Source organism: Podarcis filfolensis, assembly GCF_964270895.1.
Source record: "Podarcis filfolensis genome assembly, chromosome: 10".
NCBI lineage: Eukaryota > Metazoa > Chordata > Lepidosauria > Squamata > Lacertidae > Podarcis > Podarcis filfolensis.
The window spans coordinates 35,760,902-35,779,611 of record NC_139612.1 but is presented as its reverse complement, the minus strand read 5'-3'; the positions used below and the strand labels follow the sequence as shown (position 1 = coordinate 35,779,611).

Sequence of the window (18,710 nt, the reverse complement as noted above, 5' to 3'; positions counted from 1 at the left end):
ATGTTTATTTGTAGCATGGAGGGGAGAGTAAGTTAAGTTACTTGACATCAAAGTGACATCAGGTGGCCAACAGGTAGGTTTTTGGCCCCATTCCCTGTCACAGTGGCCTGCAGACAGTGAGGGAGCTCAGAATCCAGTCCCTGGTATCAGGGCTTTCCTAAAGTTATGAAGTTGCCAATGTAGGCCACAAATCACTCAGATAAGTTTCAAAAGAACGCACCTTTGTGCTGGATAACACAAGAGCTTTTGTACTTCATTGGTCAGATTTTTAAAATGTATGCCACTGTTCTTCTCACTGTTAAAATGCCTAGGGGCAAGAACAGGGAGGACACAAAAGTGACTTTGTACACATTACCTTAATACCATTCATAAGCAGCAGCAATGTAGAAACAGCCTCCACTGGTGATCTAAATCTTAGCTGGAGTTTTAACGTGTATTTTTAAAGCATTTTTACAGACCGCTTTGCATTTACCTCCTCAATTGCGCCTGCAGAAATCCTATGACCTGCAACATTGATCACGTCATCCACTCGAGACATCACATACAAATAGCCCTCTTCATCCATATAACCCGCATCCATAGTATTATAGTACCCCTGGGAGCAAAAGCAAGAGGAGAAAGGAAAATATATATATATCAGAATATTTGAAATCAGTAATACTTTAAAAAATGTTTATTGCTTGTTTTACTGATGTTCCTTAAATACAGAAACATCAACAAAAATTACCAAAGATCTAGACCACTTTTGCCACCATGCCCATCGCTGGCATTACTCCAAAATAATCCTAGGTTCCTGTCCAGTCTTTACAGGCCACATCTCGTATAGCAGCTTTTCCGCAAAACAACAGCTACTAATCTTGATGGTGATGTTACCTCTAATACTGGAGATAAGCCTCTGAAATGCACTCATGCCACTCTTATGGGCTTTGTGTAGGCATTGGGTTGGCCACTGTGGGTACAGAAGGCCAGACTAGAAGGGCCTTGGATCTGATCCAGCTGAACTCTTATGTTCTTAAGAGCATAGTGTAGAGCTGCTTAGCACACGCCTTGTTTGCCTCATGTGCAATCTCCATAGAATCATAGAATTGTAGAGCTGGAAGGGACCACTGGGGTCATTCCTGCAATGCAGGAATCTTTTTGCGCAGTGTGGGGCTTGAACCCACGGCCTTCAAGGTTAAGAGTCCTTGCTCTACCGACTGAGCTATCTCACCACACCAGCATTGCACACATCCCATAAGATGCCGGCTGGCCTTTAGTAAGGACATGTGGAAGAGTAATAGAGGGATATGCAAACATGGGCTTGAATGGGATTCTTACACTACAGTGCGCAGCATTTATGGAGAAGGGGAGTGAAAGTGTTTCTTGAGCATTACAAAATATATCTATTCTATTACATAGGGTAAGCAACACGTTGACCTCCAGTTGGTTTGAGAAGCCATCAATCCCAGTCAGCATGGTCAATCAGAGGGGGAAACAGCATACCAAAATCTGGCATCGCTTCATGCTAGAGAGCCAAAGATAGCTTACTACATATTTAGTTCATTTTAACTCCTCTTACTGGAAATTTCTGGAAGTATATTTCCTTGTACAGATCCTCATTTTTCCAAAGGCCCAGAAAGGCTCCTGGAGGCAAAGGCAGCCTGTTATTTAAATAAAAAAGCAAACACACAAACAAACAAACAAATTAAATTGGAACAAGGCTATCAAGGAGAATAGATCGTTTTTACAAGATTATTACACAATGGCGATTAAAGGTTTTTTAAAAAAACCAGTCATTTCCTGCAATGTGTTGGAAGGGTAGAAGCCAAAAGCAACTATCTTTACAAGTCTAGTGGAGCTGGTCAAGGATTGAAACATTCTGATCAAGAATATGAAATATTTATGTCACACATGTAGCTAATAATCAGTTCCAACCCAAATATTTAATTTTTTGCTGCTCAAGTCAGCTCAATACTTTTGGAAGATACAGGGATTTACTTTGTTCCTTCCCATAATAGTAAAAACAGAGATGGGGACGAAATCTATTTTTAACAAATCCATTGCACAAATTATGGTAGCTTCTTGTACTATAAAGACAGTCTCCTATCATAAGACACAATGCCCACCCCCCGTTACAAATCCTGAATATTTTCACCTAATGTGCAAGCTAATCAGGCACTTATAAATCTCCCAATTCTATGTACCTTTTTTTTGTACTGAATCCTCAATTTTAATCTGTGTAAAAACACCTATCACACCAGTGTTTATCGTAAACTGGAAGCATAGCATTATGGTGGGGGGGGAGAACTTTGATTAAGCATCAATTCACCATTCACAATATTATGTGTTGGTTTACATTTAAAAAATAGTTTAAAAATAGTTTAGTTGTTAACTAAAGGAAAACAGATGTTAAAATATTACAAATACAGTGCTCAAAGAGTCTGCCAACATGACTACACCTAAAGTAGATGTGAACTACATGTGAACAAAACAAGCAGATTGCTTAAAACCTGTGTGTCTCTGCCTGCAGGTAATAAGCCAATTGATAAGAACAAAGATGAACCGACCCACTAAGCAATATGTGCATGGTCAACTGTCTGTGCCTCTGCATGTTTCTCAATATGTCCCAAGAGCCAGGGGCATAGATAAGCAACAAGATTTCCCAGAAACTGCTTAGTGCTGTGGGTATGCATGAGAGAGGAGCCTCTCGATTCCCCACTGGCTGTAGCCTGGGAAGAGTCCCTAGGTCTGGCAAGAGAGGGCTGGCGGGCTACAATTCAGACTCTGGGCCTGAGATGCCCCATCCCTACCATAAAGAGCTGGTGGCAGTGACTTCCCTTCTCAGGCACAACTTGCAAATCCTGGCGCAAAAAGAGAGTGGCCAAGCTCCCTCAGCCGAGTACAGTGGTACCTCGGGTTACAGACGCTTCAGGTTACAGACTTCGCTAACCCATAAATAGTACCTCAGGTTAAGAACTTTACTTCAGGATGAGAACAGAAATCACGTGGCGGCAGCGGGAGGCCCCATTAGCTAAAGTGGTACGTCAGGTTAAGAACAGTTTCAGATTAAGAACCTCCAGAACGAATTAAGTTCTTAACCCGAGGTACCACTGTAGTTAAGTGACAAAGCTTCAGAGGTACACTTTTTGTGGTAGAGAGCATGAGAAAGATTCCCATTTATCTCAGCAAAAAAGTGAGGGAAGGGAAAGGCTCCCCTTGAATTCACTTTTCTGTTTGACACTGTCATAAATCAATGGCTTGCAAACGGCATCAACTGATGTTTTCCAGATAACCCATCAATATTCTTCAAACTTCCTTTAACAATAACAGCCATTTTTTTATGACCTTAGAATTTGTTGTGGAAAAATACAAGATGTCCCCCTAAAGGGGAATATTCCTCTTGGGAGTATGTTACACTGCCTAAAATCTAATTCGCCACCACAAAATAGAGACATAGCTAATGAGGGAATAACACTCCCAAGACAACGCAAACTTTTAATCAGGAAGAGCACCCAGGGTGAAGTTGGCCTACACTTCCTGGGCACTTTAGGCTTCTTTTTCAAACAACCCTCTTCTCTTCAACAGTTCAGAGTCCCTCCTGAGGCTGCGTTCACATGACAGCTTATTCCATTTCACCGACATTCCCATTTCTGGCTCCCTTGTCCCCTTAGCATCTCTCTCTGCCTCTTCCCATTCAGCATCAGTCCTCATTTTTCCCCACACTGCCTATTCCTTTCCTAGGGATAGGGAATGTGTGAGGCTTGATCTCAACTCGGGTGACTTTTACAGCCTTTCGCAAGAAACTGTTAGCACTCTACAAATAGCTTTCATCCCTGACAAGTTAGAATGCTTGTGAAAAGCTCTATGATATCATAACCGTTTCAGGCATCTCAGCCACAGGTTCTGTCATCACAAAATCCCTTAGCTCACTACGATACCATTACCCACAACCTTTGTTTGGTGTTCCTGGAGCAGTGAAGAGAAGACTGCTTCCAAAGCTGGTTAAATGTTTTAAGTGCTTTGCACAATACTGAAGAATAAGAGCAGGGGTCAGCAAACTTTTTCAGCAGGGGGCCAGTCCATTGTCCCTCAGACCTTGTGGGGGGCCGGACTATATTTTTTTTTGGGGGGGGGAATGAACGAATTCCTATGCCCCGCAAATAACCCAGAGATGCATTTTAAATAAAAGCACACATTCTACTCATGTAAAAACACCAGGCAGGCCCCACAAATAACTCAGAGGTGCATTTTAAATAAAAGGACACATTCTACTCATGTAAAAACACACTGATTCCTGGACCATCCGCGGGCCGAATTTAGAAGGCGATTGGGCCGAATCTGGCCCCCAGGCCTTAGTTTGCCTACTCATGGATAAGAGGTACCTCGGCTGCACTGAACCTTGGGTTCTAATTCCTGTTGAAGCAGGCTCAATGGTCAGTTCCAACAGAGTTGAGAATAAAATGTTGCCTAACTTCTAATCTCATGTCAAGATGCATCTATATTAAATGAAACCTTCAGGAAACAGAAGTTACCTTGTATGCATTCAGGGTACCAACAGGACAGTAATTCATAACCAGTAACATAGTTGCACCGTTGATTTATTTAACTGTCTAAAAAGTCCTTGTGACAGAGAGGAAGGACAATTCTCATTGACAGAGCCATTAACGATTCCCCTGGGGCTTTTTTGTTTGGTTTTATTCTGCTCCTTTCAGCTTAGCCATTAAGTAAGAGAGCCCATCACCTCTCGGCACACACAGACTTTCACCCGTATGAATTCCAAAAATAATAATTTTAAAAAGCTGACATGCAATAGAGCAGAAATAAAAAAGGTGTTAAATTAATTCCATCTGGTGATTTGCAACAGGGTCACATCAAGTGTAACAAGAATAGATATGCATACATAACTGAAAATGCAAAAGTTTGTAAGGACATTTTGTATTTAGCACACCGCTTGTGCTAAAACTTAGCAATAGTTAAGTCTTAGAAGAATGTGTCATTACACACACCCCACAAACCCTGATTTTTTCCTCCATCCATATTTACAAAGTGCTTCTTGAGGTTTCTCAAAGTCAAAATTCCTGCGGCACTATAGACACTAATTGGTTTGTTTAGTGTGACATGAATGTTAGCTTGTAGCAGGAATGAGACAATATCTGCAGAAAGTGTGGTGCCTGCTATGCTGCAAAGAAGGCAACATGACACTTTAAGATTAAGACCTTTCCTGAAATCATCAGAAAATCAACTGCCTGAAAGGCCAAGCTTACACTCAGCATTTATTAGTATAAAAGAAAATAAAAACCCCACAAAAACCTAGAGATTAATTCCAAAGTTAGCCCAGCATTTTAAAGCTTTGGATAGTAGTTTTACATTCTAACACACACTATACTGAAGTTGCACCCTGTCTGTCAATATGGAGAATTACGGAAAAGCATTATTCCTTAGAACTATTAAACCAGTGTGCTCCTCTAACTACTGACGCTCTGAATATGCAAGTTTTCAAAAAATAATAATAGGTGTTTTGTACAACTGCAAAACAAAAAAAGAAACTGTCTCAGGATAACTTTATTGGAATTAGCCTCCCTTTGAAACACTAGGGTTTGATTACATTTTTTAAAAAGTATCATACCAAACTGGGGGGCTTTTTTGGGTGGGGGGTACCTTAGATTTATCTAATATTTAAGCAATGGGCAGCATGCCAGTCACTTTGTTAAACACACTGTGTAGGCCTTAATGATAACAAAAAATTAATGCATACAAACATTGCCAGCTATGTTTGACAAGCAACTGAAAAGGTGCAAAAATGTTTTGCATGCACACTTAAACACAGAGAGACTTGCCTTTACATTCCACCTTCTCCTGTGGGGAAAACCAACAAGTATTCAAGTTATATATATATTTAAACTTTGATGTGGGGGCAAGCACCTTCCCCTTCACTGAAAAGTACAGTGCTGTGATGAATTTACTCATCACCAGTAAGAGCCTAGTGGCCATATTTGCATAAATCAATAAACCAGAATGGCTTATTGCGGGTTATTAGGAATAAGCATGCTGCTTTGCTGCTCTACTGCCATAAGTGAGATAGCCAACTAGGAAACCTTGGCTTCCCATTACATCTAAGCCATGGGTTATGGTTTCTGAATCCCTAACAAGGCATTACTGGTACCAATTGGAAGCTCTGGTTTATTGCTGGTTTGTTTATCCTGTTTGAACTAGGGGATGAGCCAAGTTGGAGAAACTGGGCAGTGAACACCAGCATGCAGGTTCATTCTGTCTGGAAGTCTGGCTTAACATTAAGTGCAAATGCAAGCGCTGTGTTTCGATAACAGCCACAGGTGATTCCATTTGCATGTTACATACATGCATTTGCATGTTACATGGCACTTGTGTCGAAAAAGATAAGATGTAAAGCAGCCACAGATGTTGCATTTGTGATCCAACATTGTCCAGACAACTCCTATAAAAGCAATAATGCCTCCGAGCATTAGTTAAACATGTGCTTTGCTGTCAATTAGCAACAGAAATGCAGAAAATAGGAAAAGCTGAAGCTAAAACAGTGATAATCAGCTGAGCAAAAGGATAGCCACCTCAAGTATTACCAGCAAATCAGGCAAAAAATGCAGATAGCACGTACCATGGTAGCAGAAGCTTAGTGAGCTCCTAAGGAGAAGCAGTGGAAACTGAAAAACAGGTAGGAAAGCAGAAAAGGAGATGAGAAACGCAGTTCACATTGTGTAAAGATGCTATGCAAGATATTATTCTTTCATGAACCTACCAGGTTGGAGATGCAAAATAATAGAATCATAGGCTAATATGAAAGAACCACAACAGAAAAATAATGGGTTGGTTCCTACATAAATTCTGTCTCCATTAGGAGTGTGCATTATGAAAGTAATTGGAGGACATGAGGAAAAACAATGTCAGAATTGGTAGTCTAGGTGAATTTTTCACTCATAAGAAATTTTTGTTCCTTCTCACCAGATTGGGGGGGGGGGGGATTTGACACTCTCAATGAGAGAACATGCCAGAGTCCCTGAAGCACAGACAGAACAATACTGTGCATTAAGCCTGAGTTAAATGAGCCCAAGTAAATGTGTGTGGGATTATATGAGTCTATTCACAGTATTCACATGTATCACAGTATTTTAATATTCTTTTGGAAGCCGCCCAGAGTGGCTGGGGAAGCCCAGCCAGATGGGCGGGGTATAAATAATAATAATAATAACAATTATTATTATTATTATTATTATTATTATTATTATTATTATTATTATTTTCATTTATTCATTTCTAGACTGCCCTTCATCCCAATGGTTTCTGGGGCAATAAATAAAACAGTTCACACCAGCAAATACAGCAAAAATCAACATTCATAATGAATTAAAAAAACAATAGAATTGTGAAATTATAGTGCAGAACAAGCATATCCATTTAAAATGCCTGGGAAAGTTAAATGTTTTGACATGACACCAGAAGTTGAAAGGAGCAACAGAGCCTTGTTCCAATGCCATGCAGCTTCCACCCCACCCGGTCCTGACATTCATGCTTTAAGCATGAGTGTCTGAGCAGAGGAAGCCTATGCATGCAAGCCTCCACATGCCTAGGTTTCCAAAGAACCCTGTGTTAGCTAGGCTCCTTGGAGGTCTATGAGCATAGGTGCCCCTTGCTCAACATCTGAAACTACAGGCAGGGTCAAGGAAGCCATGCAGCATCAGAGTAGTTAGTGCCACTGGTGCAGCCAAGTTTGCAGTTACTCATGATCAATGCATGAAGGGGGCTTAAAAAGTGAGACTTCATAAAGACAGCAACCTGCCAGATTCCCAGGTCTGTACTGGAGAAGACAACCAAGAAATACGCAGAGGACCTCCTGTGCTAGGCTGTGGATTACATTCGCTCTAGGAAGCCAACCAGCCATAACAATGACAAAGATGGTACAGTTCTCAGAAGCAGAGAGGAAGGAATCAGAGTAGCTCAAGGTACACTCTAATTCTGGACTCAGAAGCAATGCATCACCACACCCAACACTCACAATTTGAACTAGCTGGAATTGGCCTTTACAAAACCAGTTCTCCCTCTCTGCAATGGCATCTTTCAAAGCCTGGACCTTTTCTTTCAATTCCAATTAAGCTCCCACATGGAATGAGGATTGGCTTTCAAGTATTCTCCAATGGTACTGTTACAGAAGCTGAAACAGATCAATGAAGCAGCAAGCAGCCTCTGCAAAGAGCCCCTAATTGAGCAAAAGAGAGGGAAGTTCGTATGTCAAAATAAATTTGTTTTAACTCTAGAGTGGTAGAAGATGTTACTGGCTAAAGGGGTAATATTTGTGGTCAGTATCAGTAAGCATATTCATTCAATATTCAATTATATCACAGTGTTTTGGCTCACTCCTTCTGTCTACTTTACAGCATTAATCCCTTGAAAGGTTGTGGGCTGCTTACTTCACCACAATATTTCCTAAAGTCTTCGCTTTTACAGCTTGCTTGTCATCATCCAGAATCATCACTGCAAGGAAAAAAGACAAAAGGATTCACAAAAATATTTTTTTTTTTCCTCCCCTCCCCTCTTAACTAGTGTTCAAGACAGAGGAAAGCTTCGAGCTTAATTGCTATGGAAAACACAACTTGAGGAAAGCAATTACAAAACATTTGCAGTGCCCAATTAGGCTATCTTGGGGCTCTTGTTTTTGCAGATCAGACTGAAAAATTAGTTTTAATTTACAGATTCAACTCAGAGGAAGGCTGGACAAAGCTGGAATGTAAATTACTTTTATCAGAGGGCAAGAGATACCTTATTTTTAGAGTGGTTTAAGATGCAAGGCACAGCAACAAGAACAGACAACTACACAGGAGCTGATGCAGTTTAAAGAGCACTTGGAGGTTATAGATGGCAATTTCCAAAAACTGGCAGTTTTCACCTAATTTCATCTGTCTTTAAAGGTCAAATAGAGCCCAGAGGGTATATATTTACAGTCACTGCACTTCCTGTCTCAGCCCAACACCAGTCACTTCCCCCACTTTTCACTTCATTCCTATCTGCTGTAGAGCAAAACCTTATTTATTAGTTTGGATGTAATGGGAAACTGTGGTTTAAAATTAACTAGAAGCACTGAACCCAGTGTGTGAGTGGAAAAGGAGTGTACATGCCCCACATTCATTCTTGACTTAATGCACCAAGTCTGATCTTGTTTCCACCTCATAATTATTGGTTCTTCTGCCAATAAAGGGCAAGAAAACATTGCACTTTTTCAACCTTCATCTATCCTGCCCCATTTCTTTGTTTTACAAAAGCAGTCAACTCTTTCCAATTAACTGAGCAATTCTCAGGCAAATGAAATTGATCCTAAAGTTATCTCAGCCTGCAACCCTGTAATACTTACCTGGTAGTAAGTCCCAGTGAACTTAATGGGACTTATGTCTGAGTAAATATGAATAGGAGTACACTATCAATTACATGTGAAGAACAGGTTAATCCCTAGATAATTTTGGTCAAACCATAATTCTAGTTATGAAAATATTGCAGCTTTCCTAATCTTACGGTTGCACATGTTCTGTTCAGTTGTTTTCCTGGCTAGAGGCAGCTACTGCCTTTCATGCTTTATACGGATTCAAAGCCTACATTTCCTACAGCAATCTTTTTTTTTAATGCTGAACATTAAAGATAATGTGCTTAGCATTCCTTTCAAATATCAGCCTCTGCAGAAGACTGCCTTCCTGGTATAAGTGGAAAGCAGGTAACTTTAAATTAAAAACAGCTAGACACTTGCCGAGCTCAATGGGCATTTGCTTTTACTAAAAAAAAATGTTTCTGGGGATCACTGACTAGACTAGCTAGCAACATCTTTACACACTATAAAACACACAAGTGCTATTTAATGTACAGAGATCAAAAACCAATGTCTGAAATGGGGACATCTGTTCACTGCTCATATTCTCAAACAGGGCATTACAGAGTACATGGCAGTTTTGATGAGGACAATTGCCCTCTGATGTCATGGCCTCCTGTGTATGTTTCTGCTGGCACTCCTGATGCATGTACAAAGAACAATATCCAATTTCACACAAGGCAGCTTCCATTTCTCCTCCCCTTGTACTCTCTGCTCTGAAGGGTCCCCCTAGCCAAGGAGGAAGGCTGCAGGAAGGTGTGGGAATGGTCTATCACCCAGAGTTTCCACAATCACAAAGTACCCAGTACAACATCAGAAACAACTCTGGACACATATTCCTATTATTGTTGTTGTTGTTGTTGTTGTTGTTGTTATACCACGCCTTCCCTGGCAGAACTCAAGGCAGCATACAGATAAAAGCAAGAGCAACTAAAAATGTAGAAAAAGATATTAAAATACAAGCATTGATAAAAATAGAATTAAAACTATATACATATATAAAGTCACCAATAATTACACAATAGAAACAGCACGACAGCAGCCCTTTAATTAAAAGCAGTCAATTATATGCAGAGGCTGCCCTAGCTTTGCCATAAATAGCAAAATCTACGCTCATCAAGAAGCATTTCCACATACAAAGGTGTCTGTGAACTTTTGGGCTAGGCTGATAAAACAGTAGCTTTTCCAGTTTCACAAGCAGACCCAACTTGCCCAGGAGGTGGGGTCATGTACAAGGTAAGATCTGTGTTCGCAGAAGTGACCTCAGGCTTCTGGATTCATCTCCTCCCTCAATTCAGCCCATAAGTGACTCCCTTGAGCTTCTGTGCCTATAGAACTACTGACCCACATGTGGCGGCCCATATGGATTGGTTCATTCAAGGTGACTTCCAAGCAGAAAATGGAAGCAACACCCATCCATGCTACAGTCTGTTATGCCTGCTAGCAATGATGAATATAGGTTATTGCTGCATTAGGGAATTATTGGGGTGTGGTGTAATTCCAAAACTGGACAGCAGCAGGTTGTAAACAGGAAAAAATTTGTTTTGATGAGGACTTGTCTGAAGTGTGTTCTGACAAATGGAGACGTTGCTACAGAACAAAAAAGTTTAAAGTGGCCAAGGAAGCCAGATCAATAATGGGTTTGGTCCTCAGCTGTTAAATACAACAGCATTTCAGCTTTAAATATCGATTGTGAGGAATCATGTGCTTCTTAGAGCTGGTAAGCCAATACTGTATCATAATGTTATACATGTTTTTTATTATTATTATTATTATTATTATTATTATTATTATTATTATTCCACCCATCTGACTGGGCTGCCCCAGCCACTCTGGGTGGCTTCCAACAAATGAAAACACAGTAAAATATCAAACATTAAAAACTTCCCTATACAGGGCAGCCTTCAGATGTCTTCTACAAGTCAGATGGTTGTTTATTTCCTTGACATTTGATGGGAGGGCAGTCTACAGGAACAATAATAATACTGTAATAACTTTACCATTGTATCCAGGCACCAGTTTTCCTGTCTGTCCTGAGGGAGGAGTTAGCGAGTTTCCTAAGCCAACACAAGAAGCTGTTATTGGAGATCCTGTTTCTGTAAAACAAGAACCAGAACATATCATAAGATCAGTAGTTAATGACTTAATATTAATTAATCAATCAAGCATTTTTAAGACCCACATTATAAGAAAATGTCCTTATATGCAAAGTAATGATAGTTGTCATTATTACAAACAAAATGAGTTCAAACGGAATATATCACTAATCTCCATTTTAGCATTGAGCAGATACCAAAATCTATCTGATCTACAATGTGTGGTTGTGTAGCAATTGAGTTGCTTTTGTCCATTGAGCTTAGATGCATAGAAAAAAAGCATGTGTGATATATTACTATAAGCAGCCCTTAGATGGCAAGTCATCTTTAAGGATTCTCATAAAACTGGCGCTATTGCCCTAAAGGATCTCAAGGAGACTCATCTGGCCAGTCCTGTGAAATTACATCTCAAGCAGACATCAGTTCAGGAAAGCACATGAATCATGCTACCAATTTCACTTGGCTTCAAAAAGACAACTAAAGAGCAAGCAATGGATCACTGACATGCCCGTCTGCTTTGGTGGTAGTGCCAGAATTATTAATAGCTTAAGTGACTCCTGTTAAGATCAGTTTCTCAGGGCTCCTGCAACAAGGAGTTCTTGGTGGTGCAGGGCAGGGGAGAAAATATTATGCAAGGATTTAAATTAAACTTCTAAAGCTACTAGGGAATTGAAATTGCTACCTGAAGCAAAGTTTGAATGACAGGTTTTAAGTTTATGAAGTGCAAACTGAACACTGATAAGTATCTGTGACTTTCTCATGGCAAGTTACAGGTAGGTAGCCGTGTTGGTCTGCCATAGTCGAAACAAAATAAAAAAAATTCCTTCCAGTAGCAGCTTAGACCAACTAAGTTTGTTATTGGTATGCACATGAAAGGGACGTGGGTGGCGTTGTGGGTTAAACCACAGAGCCTAGGACTTGCTGATCAGAAGGTCGGCGGTTCGAATCCCTGCGACGGGGTGAGCTCCCGTTGCTTGGTCCCTGCTCCTGCCAACCTAGCAGTTCGAAAGCACGTCAAAGTGCAAGTAGATAAATAGGTACCACTCCGGCGGGAAGGTAAACGGCGTTTCCGTGCACTGCTCTGGTTTGCCAGAAGTGGCTTAGTCATGCTGGCCACATGACTCGGAAGCTGTACGCCGGCTCCCTCGGCCAATAAAGCGAGATGAGCGCCGCAACCCCAGAGTCAGCCACGACTGGACTAATAATCAGGGGTCCCTTTACCTTTACCCTAAGGTGCTACTGGAAGGGAAAAAAATATTTTGTTTCCACTCTCATGACTGGTTTTTCCAAAGGTGTCAAATTGTCAATAAGCTGGGGTTTTGGAAATTGATTACTTTGCCATTTGTATATTGATCTAAATGCTTATTTGTTTGGGGTTTTTGTCCTTTCCCAGATGTATATTCACTGCAGCTACTAGTCAGAATCAGCTGGCAACAATGCAGTGAAATTTAGGGGAGAGGTCTTTACCTCCTCTTGGAAGGTAGTAAGTTCCTCCATTATCGCATAGCATCATTCTGGAAAATTAAAGTCGTTCAGAATTTTCACCCAACTGTACCCATTTACTTGCAAACTTCCAGTTGTTAGGCCATACCCACTGCCCATTCTTGAAGATGCCTCCGTGTTCATGCCTCAACACACCACAGGAAGAAGTAAAGAACCTTGAATATGAACCAAGGACAAATTGGAAATTCAAAAAACCAAATCCTTCCTTTAGGCAATCTACACTAGAGGCCAGTTCAGAAGGCAGCAGTGCTGCATGAAAAGCTGCCCAAGGGGTCAGAATCTCAAACAAGAGAGATAAGAGCAGCAGAAGCTGCTAATGCCACAGCTTGAAGAGTCTTAAGTGGGAAAGGGCAGAAGACGTAAGCCAGGGACAAGGCCTTAAAAAGGCACTTGAAAATGATCAAAGGAGGATGAATGAATGGCAAGGAGAAATGGAAAGGGGGAGAGAGAGAAGGCAGTAGTAAGAAGAGATGAAAAGGAAGTGAAACCCAAAGAGGAGGGGAATGGAACATGGACAAGAATAAAGAAACAGGAAAGTGGGAGGAAGGCAAAAGAAGGTGACATGGAGCTTCAAGGAGAGAGTTAAGGAACAAGAAGAATGATGAAAACAAAAAACTGCAACATGCACTAAAGTTCTGTGCTACAACACATAAGGTTTCAAGAAATTGGTAGGAAAGCTCACACTTGTCTCAATGTGATCTGAGCAACAGAAGTTTCCAGTGGGACTCCTTTAAGCCTTTAGGCCAGGCATCCCCAAATTCTGCCCTCCAGCTGTTTTTGGACTACAATTCCCATCATCCCTGACCTCTGGTCCTGTTAGCTAGGGATGATGGGAGTTGTAGTTCCAAAACAGCTGGAGGGCCAAGTTTGGGGATGCCTGATTTAGGCAAACATATGGCAGTCAAGCATACTTTTGTAATACATATATAGAAAGGTTACATTGAGTGACTAAATTTACCAATTCACATAGCTGAACCTTCTGGTTTATAAAGCAACTCCTAAAATTGCTGTAGTTCTACCCATCACAACTAACATGATGTTGATGGTTAGTCTCTGCCAGCCTTTGCTTTGGACACAGTGGCAGCTCTTTTGCTTTAATCTCCTTGTTCCAGGTTAGGAAAGCTGTGCCCAACATTAATATAGTTTACATGTACATTAAGACAGTACATGTAAATAGGTCTCAGCAATCATCAGTTTCACTCCAATTTCAGGGAAGTAAAAAATAGCACCTTTTGACCTAATGGACATTGTTACTGCTTCAAGCTTCTCTAGTCTTAAAGCGACTTGTTTAATTACTTAGGGTGCATTTAGTCATTTATATATAGATTCCTTATCCTAAGGTTACAAATCCATTGGCATAAATCTGTAGGTGCATCTCTTTCACGACCATGCTGTATGTTTATAACAACATGGAAGTAATGAGAACTTTGTAATGAGAAATCATTGCCATAATCAAAATCACAGTCCATCCTGCCTACTCAGAACAGGATTAAAAGACACACTAAATTAATTTCAATATTTGTCATTAAAAAACAACAACCCTCAAGCTGTTAGCAGGCCCCCAGTGAACGTCAATAAAGCACTACTGTAATTTTAGTTAAGATGTTTGATAAATATCAACTTTGTCATTGAAGCAGAAAGCAGGTTTGGCTAACAGATGATGCAAGGATCATGTGTGGCCTGAAAAAGACACCATTATTCCATTCCGAGGGATTAGAATGGATGAAATCGTCCTTAATGAACTTATTAACAGCATGATGCTGAAAAACAGCAGCGGTCTCAATCAAATTATGCTACAACTTCACTGGTGGCATAGGAAAAGGTAAATTTCTCATTGCTCTCCCCCCCCCCCATTTTAAGAACAGAATAGGCCTGTTGAATTAGACCAAATGCCCATATAGTCCACTACCCTGTTCAGATAATGGCCTGTCAGTTGCCTATGGGATGTCTGCAGCACAACATAAGCATAAGCACAACATAAGCATATTTTCCTATAGTGGAGGGACAATACAGTCATAATGGCTAGTGGCCAATGTAGTTGTTTTGACCGGGTGTTTTGTTTTGTTTTGTTTAGGAGAAAGGAGCTAAGCATGTGTAGGTCCTCCTCTGTGAAATGGGTATTTTGTAGTTCCCACAGCAATTTCGACAGCCCCCTGCTCTAGCCTACTTGGTTTCTTGCTCTCCAAATCTACCTTGATAAAAGCCTGCCAAGTAAAGAACTATTAGTAACTTCGTTATCACTATTGAAAAAGCACTTTGTGGACTCCAGTTAATTCTGTTACACATACAAGCTGTCAGAAATCAGGAGAGCTAACGGCAAGAAAATCACTACAACAACTGCAAAGCAATGATTTTGTCAGCAAAGGCAATAAATTATTATTGAAAGTCATATTTTTAAAGGCTATATACACAGGAAATCTCGCAGGATTCCTCACGAACCAATAATCAAAAGATCCCAAATATTAATAAAGGTTAAATGTACCAAGAGAGACTAAATTAGTATGCTGTCTATCCATTCACTAAAACAACATACTTCTCCAATGTCATTTTGTTTCATTTCCTTTCAAAAACAAATTCCATTCTCTAGATGGTAAGAATATCCAAACATAGCTACTCTATAACTGAATATTCTTCAGCTAGCTATACAAAATGTTCTATTTTTAGTATTCAACATACCTGAGGGTACCAGTGCTATGGCTCTCTGATCCACTTCTATGGCAGCCGTGAAAAATCAATAGGAGGCTAACTCATGCAAGAAATAATTCTACTCTCAGGGTACTGCACGGCAGATATGATTTTTATAGTAAGTACCATAAATTTAAGTGCTAATTTTAGTGGGCTCATAAGCTCCTGAAACTAGTTTTCCACGGATCAGTTAAAACAGGAGAGCATTTCAGCGGCAGACCTTTTTGTTTCTGTACGCTTCCTTGTGGATTTAGTCATTTTACGGGGGAATATACTTCCAACCTCGCATGAAGACTTGCTGTACCGATACAGAAATGCTTTGGGATGGGGTTGGTGACCACTGAAACACTGATGTATGCACAGGTGTTATTACTAGATATCGGAGGCACAGGGTGGGCAGGGTGGGCTGTCACCCCGGGCACAGTTTTTAGGGGGGCACATTCCTCACGACACCCTGCCAGCCCACAGGGTGGCACATGCCGTTGCCTCCTTCTCATGCCACCCTCAAGCGTGATTACAGCATATGCACAATTTTGTTGAACGCTCATGGAATAAAATGTTTTATACTGTTACCCACTATACAGATTGAGAAAAATGACGTCAACGAAATCCTGAAGGAAGCAAAACTATAGTTCTGATCCAGCTACTTTGCTTAAATCACTCTGGTTAGTTGAAATAAGCAGGATTTAACTTGGGCTGGTTTTCTGGCCCCCCTTTCTGTCGCTCACTTTATGGAGCCTTAGAAAAGGCCTGCAGAACAAACTGACAAATCAAAAGATCACTACAAGAGCAGGCTAGTCACTATGCAGAAACATTCGTCCTTCTGAAGGATAACTCCCTATTGTACAAGTAAGGTTTTTCAAACATAGAGATGGTCATCTGTGTTGGGGAAAATGCAGTTTTATGCTGTAATATATGAAAGGCCGATTCTTCTGTCACATGTAGCATACATTACTGGCAGTTTATATGCACACCTACTGCACAAACCGTCTATCTGCTGTGCAGAAAACACTGCACACCATATATTCAGATCATCTCCAGTACAAAGACCCATGTGTATCTCCGCAGACGGATAACATTATTTATAAAGAGGTCCTGATTGTGCATCATTTTCCAGCAGAGGGGCCATGTGCATGCTCCTTAGAGCCAAAAGGCCAGGTGTTTGCCTGGGAGTCAGGAAGTCTCGCTGAAGCAGGCTGGATGCAGTTGAAGGCCATGAAGCAAAAGCGAGAGGATGTTCCAGGAGCATTAAAGGTCTGAAGGCAGCATCCTTCTGCCTCACTGCGTAAAGCAATAGAACATCTGTCAACTGAACGACTGGATCTGTTCCCTATTGATTGGTCCTTTGCGGTATCCTTCCACATCAGCCAATCTGTGGAATCTGCTAATTAAGTTGAGCAAACCTTATAGGAAAAATGAGGAGTGGGGGGAGGCAACAGGGCATTTTTTTCTCCATTCCCATCCCTACTTTCCACCTTAAAATATGGAAGCCCTCCACAGATGATCAAGCTGTATATCCATTTGCTTTTTAATCCAAAAAGTCTCAAACTGTAATTTTGTACATTTATATCCTGTTCTTCTTTCTGGGTCAACCAGGCTCCCTTCTTTCATAGCATGCATGATTCCAGCGCTGCCCCACAGAAGATGTACGGAAGAGGCAAGCAGTCAGACAACTGCTACATTGTAGGCAAGGAAAGGCATAAGAACTACAGCATTCTCCTCCGACTAAGGGAGAAAGAATCACCTTGGAAATCTCTCCCATTATTTACTTCCAGTATGTATCATGCATTGCATAATACACAATCTTTTTTTTTTTCATGCACATGATTACAATATGTGTTTCCCAGTTTTAATTCAATCAAAGTATCTTATTAGCTTCCTCTGTTGCAAATGCTTATAATGCTGCACAGTGGACATTAGATGCAAATTGATGTTACAAAAAGTAATTGCATCTCTCATTTACAATTTAATCGTGTCCAGAAAACATTGTTTCTACTTTAGTCAGACTAATACCATAAAGATGAAAAAGACTGATTAGGCTGCTAACTATTTTAGTTGGGTAAAAATTATCTACAGCAGGGATTAGTGTTTTATAAACTGCTTCTTGCCCTCTCTGCAACAAAGGCTCCGCTGTGGCTGCCTTAAATCTTGCAAAGGATTATTCTTTCTATAAAAGAGATTCATGGAGCTTAACTCTCAGTTCCCTATTCTCAAATCATCAGTAAAACCATCTACTTTACCCTAATGAGGACTCCAGTCTCTGAACTAGAAAAAAAAAGTGTTGCCAGGCAACACGAATGACATCAGCAGCCTGTAACATTTTCAGAGGAAATATATAAAACCAGAGGCTGTTACAGCTTCTCTCGCTTATGGAAATAAGATTGAAAAAAGTGACCCCTCCAACCCAATTCTTCTAGTGGATCTTAAAATAACTTTTGAGATCAAAATCATGTCTGAATGTGATTTAGCTATTCCTTTCCCTGCAATCAGAGTAATGACATAATGGCTAGGAAGAGGGGCAGAGGCAAGAGGAAGCGATTGAGCTTAAACAGTTGAGAGGAACTGAAGAGATTCCTGATACATGCTTAACTTACATGCAGCATCAGCGACAAGTGAGGTGGAATGGATACAATCCAATCTCACAATTATAATGAATAAGACTGGTAGAGTGCGGAGGGGAGATCTTCAGAGGGATGGGGAAGACAGGCTAACGCTGAAAGTCTACAACTGGCTTAGGTGGCACTAGGGATGGAGGATAAATTTAATACAGTTTGTACTCAAAGGTAAACCTACTGATTTCACATTTTCCAAAAATAATTCCCAAACTGAAGCTCCACCGTCCATAAAAGCACAGCCACCCACTTTTCTGAATTTTGTAAAGCAGTTCTTCACTGGGGTAACGTTTACAAAAATGCATATACTAAGGTAAAGTGTTCGTGAATGCATATATTATTGAAAGCAACATACAAAAATTTGTATAGTTTCTGTGTTAGGCCTCTTTCCTTCTTAGTTTTAAGGTGCTAAATTAAATCATTGTTTTATATAAACCTATATGGATTTTTGTT

The 18,710-nt window shown here is 40.5% G+C and overlaps 1 protein-coding gene across 8 annotated transcripts in view; it reads right to left on the bottom strand.

The window, feature by feature from the left end:
- Positions 1 to 18,710, bottom strand: part of ACSS3 (acyl-CoA synthetase short chain family member 3) — a 65,098-nt gene that overhangs the window by 17,013 nt on the left and 29,375 nt on the right. For all 8 annotated transcript variants that reach the window (XM_083573354.1, XM_083573352.1, XM_083573353.1 and 5 more), the window contains exons 10-13: positions 11,362 to 11,457; positions 8,418 to 8,481; positions 1,559 to 1,640; positions 473 to 595 (exon numbers count right to left, since the gene is read on the bottom strand). In XM_083573354.1, coding sequence (XP_083429480.1) covers positions 473 to 595; positions 1,559 to 1,640; positions 8,418 to 8,481; positions 11,362 to 11,457 — 365 coding nt within the window. The remainder of the gene's footprint in view (positions 1 to 472; positions 596 to 1,558; positions 1,641 to 8,417; positions 8,482 to 11,361; positions 11,458 to 18,710) is intronic.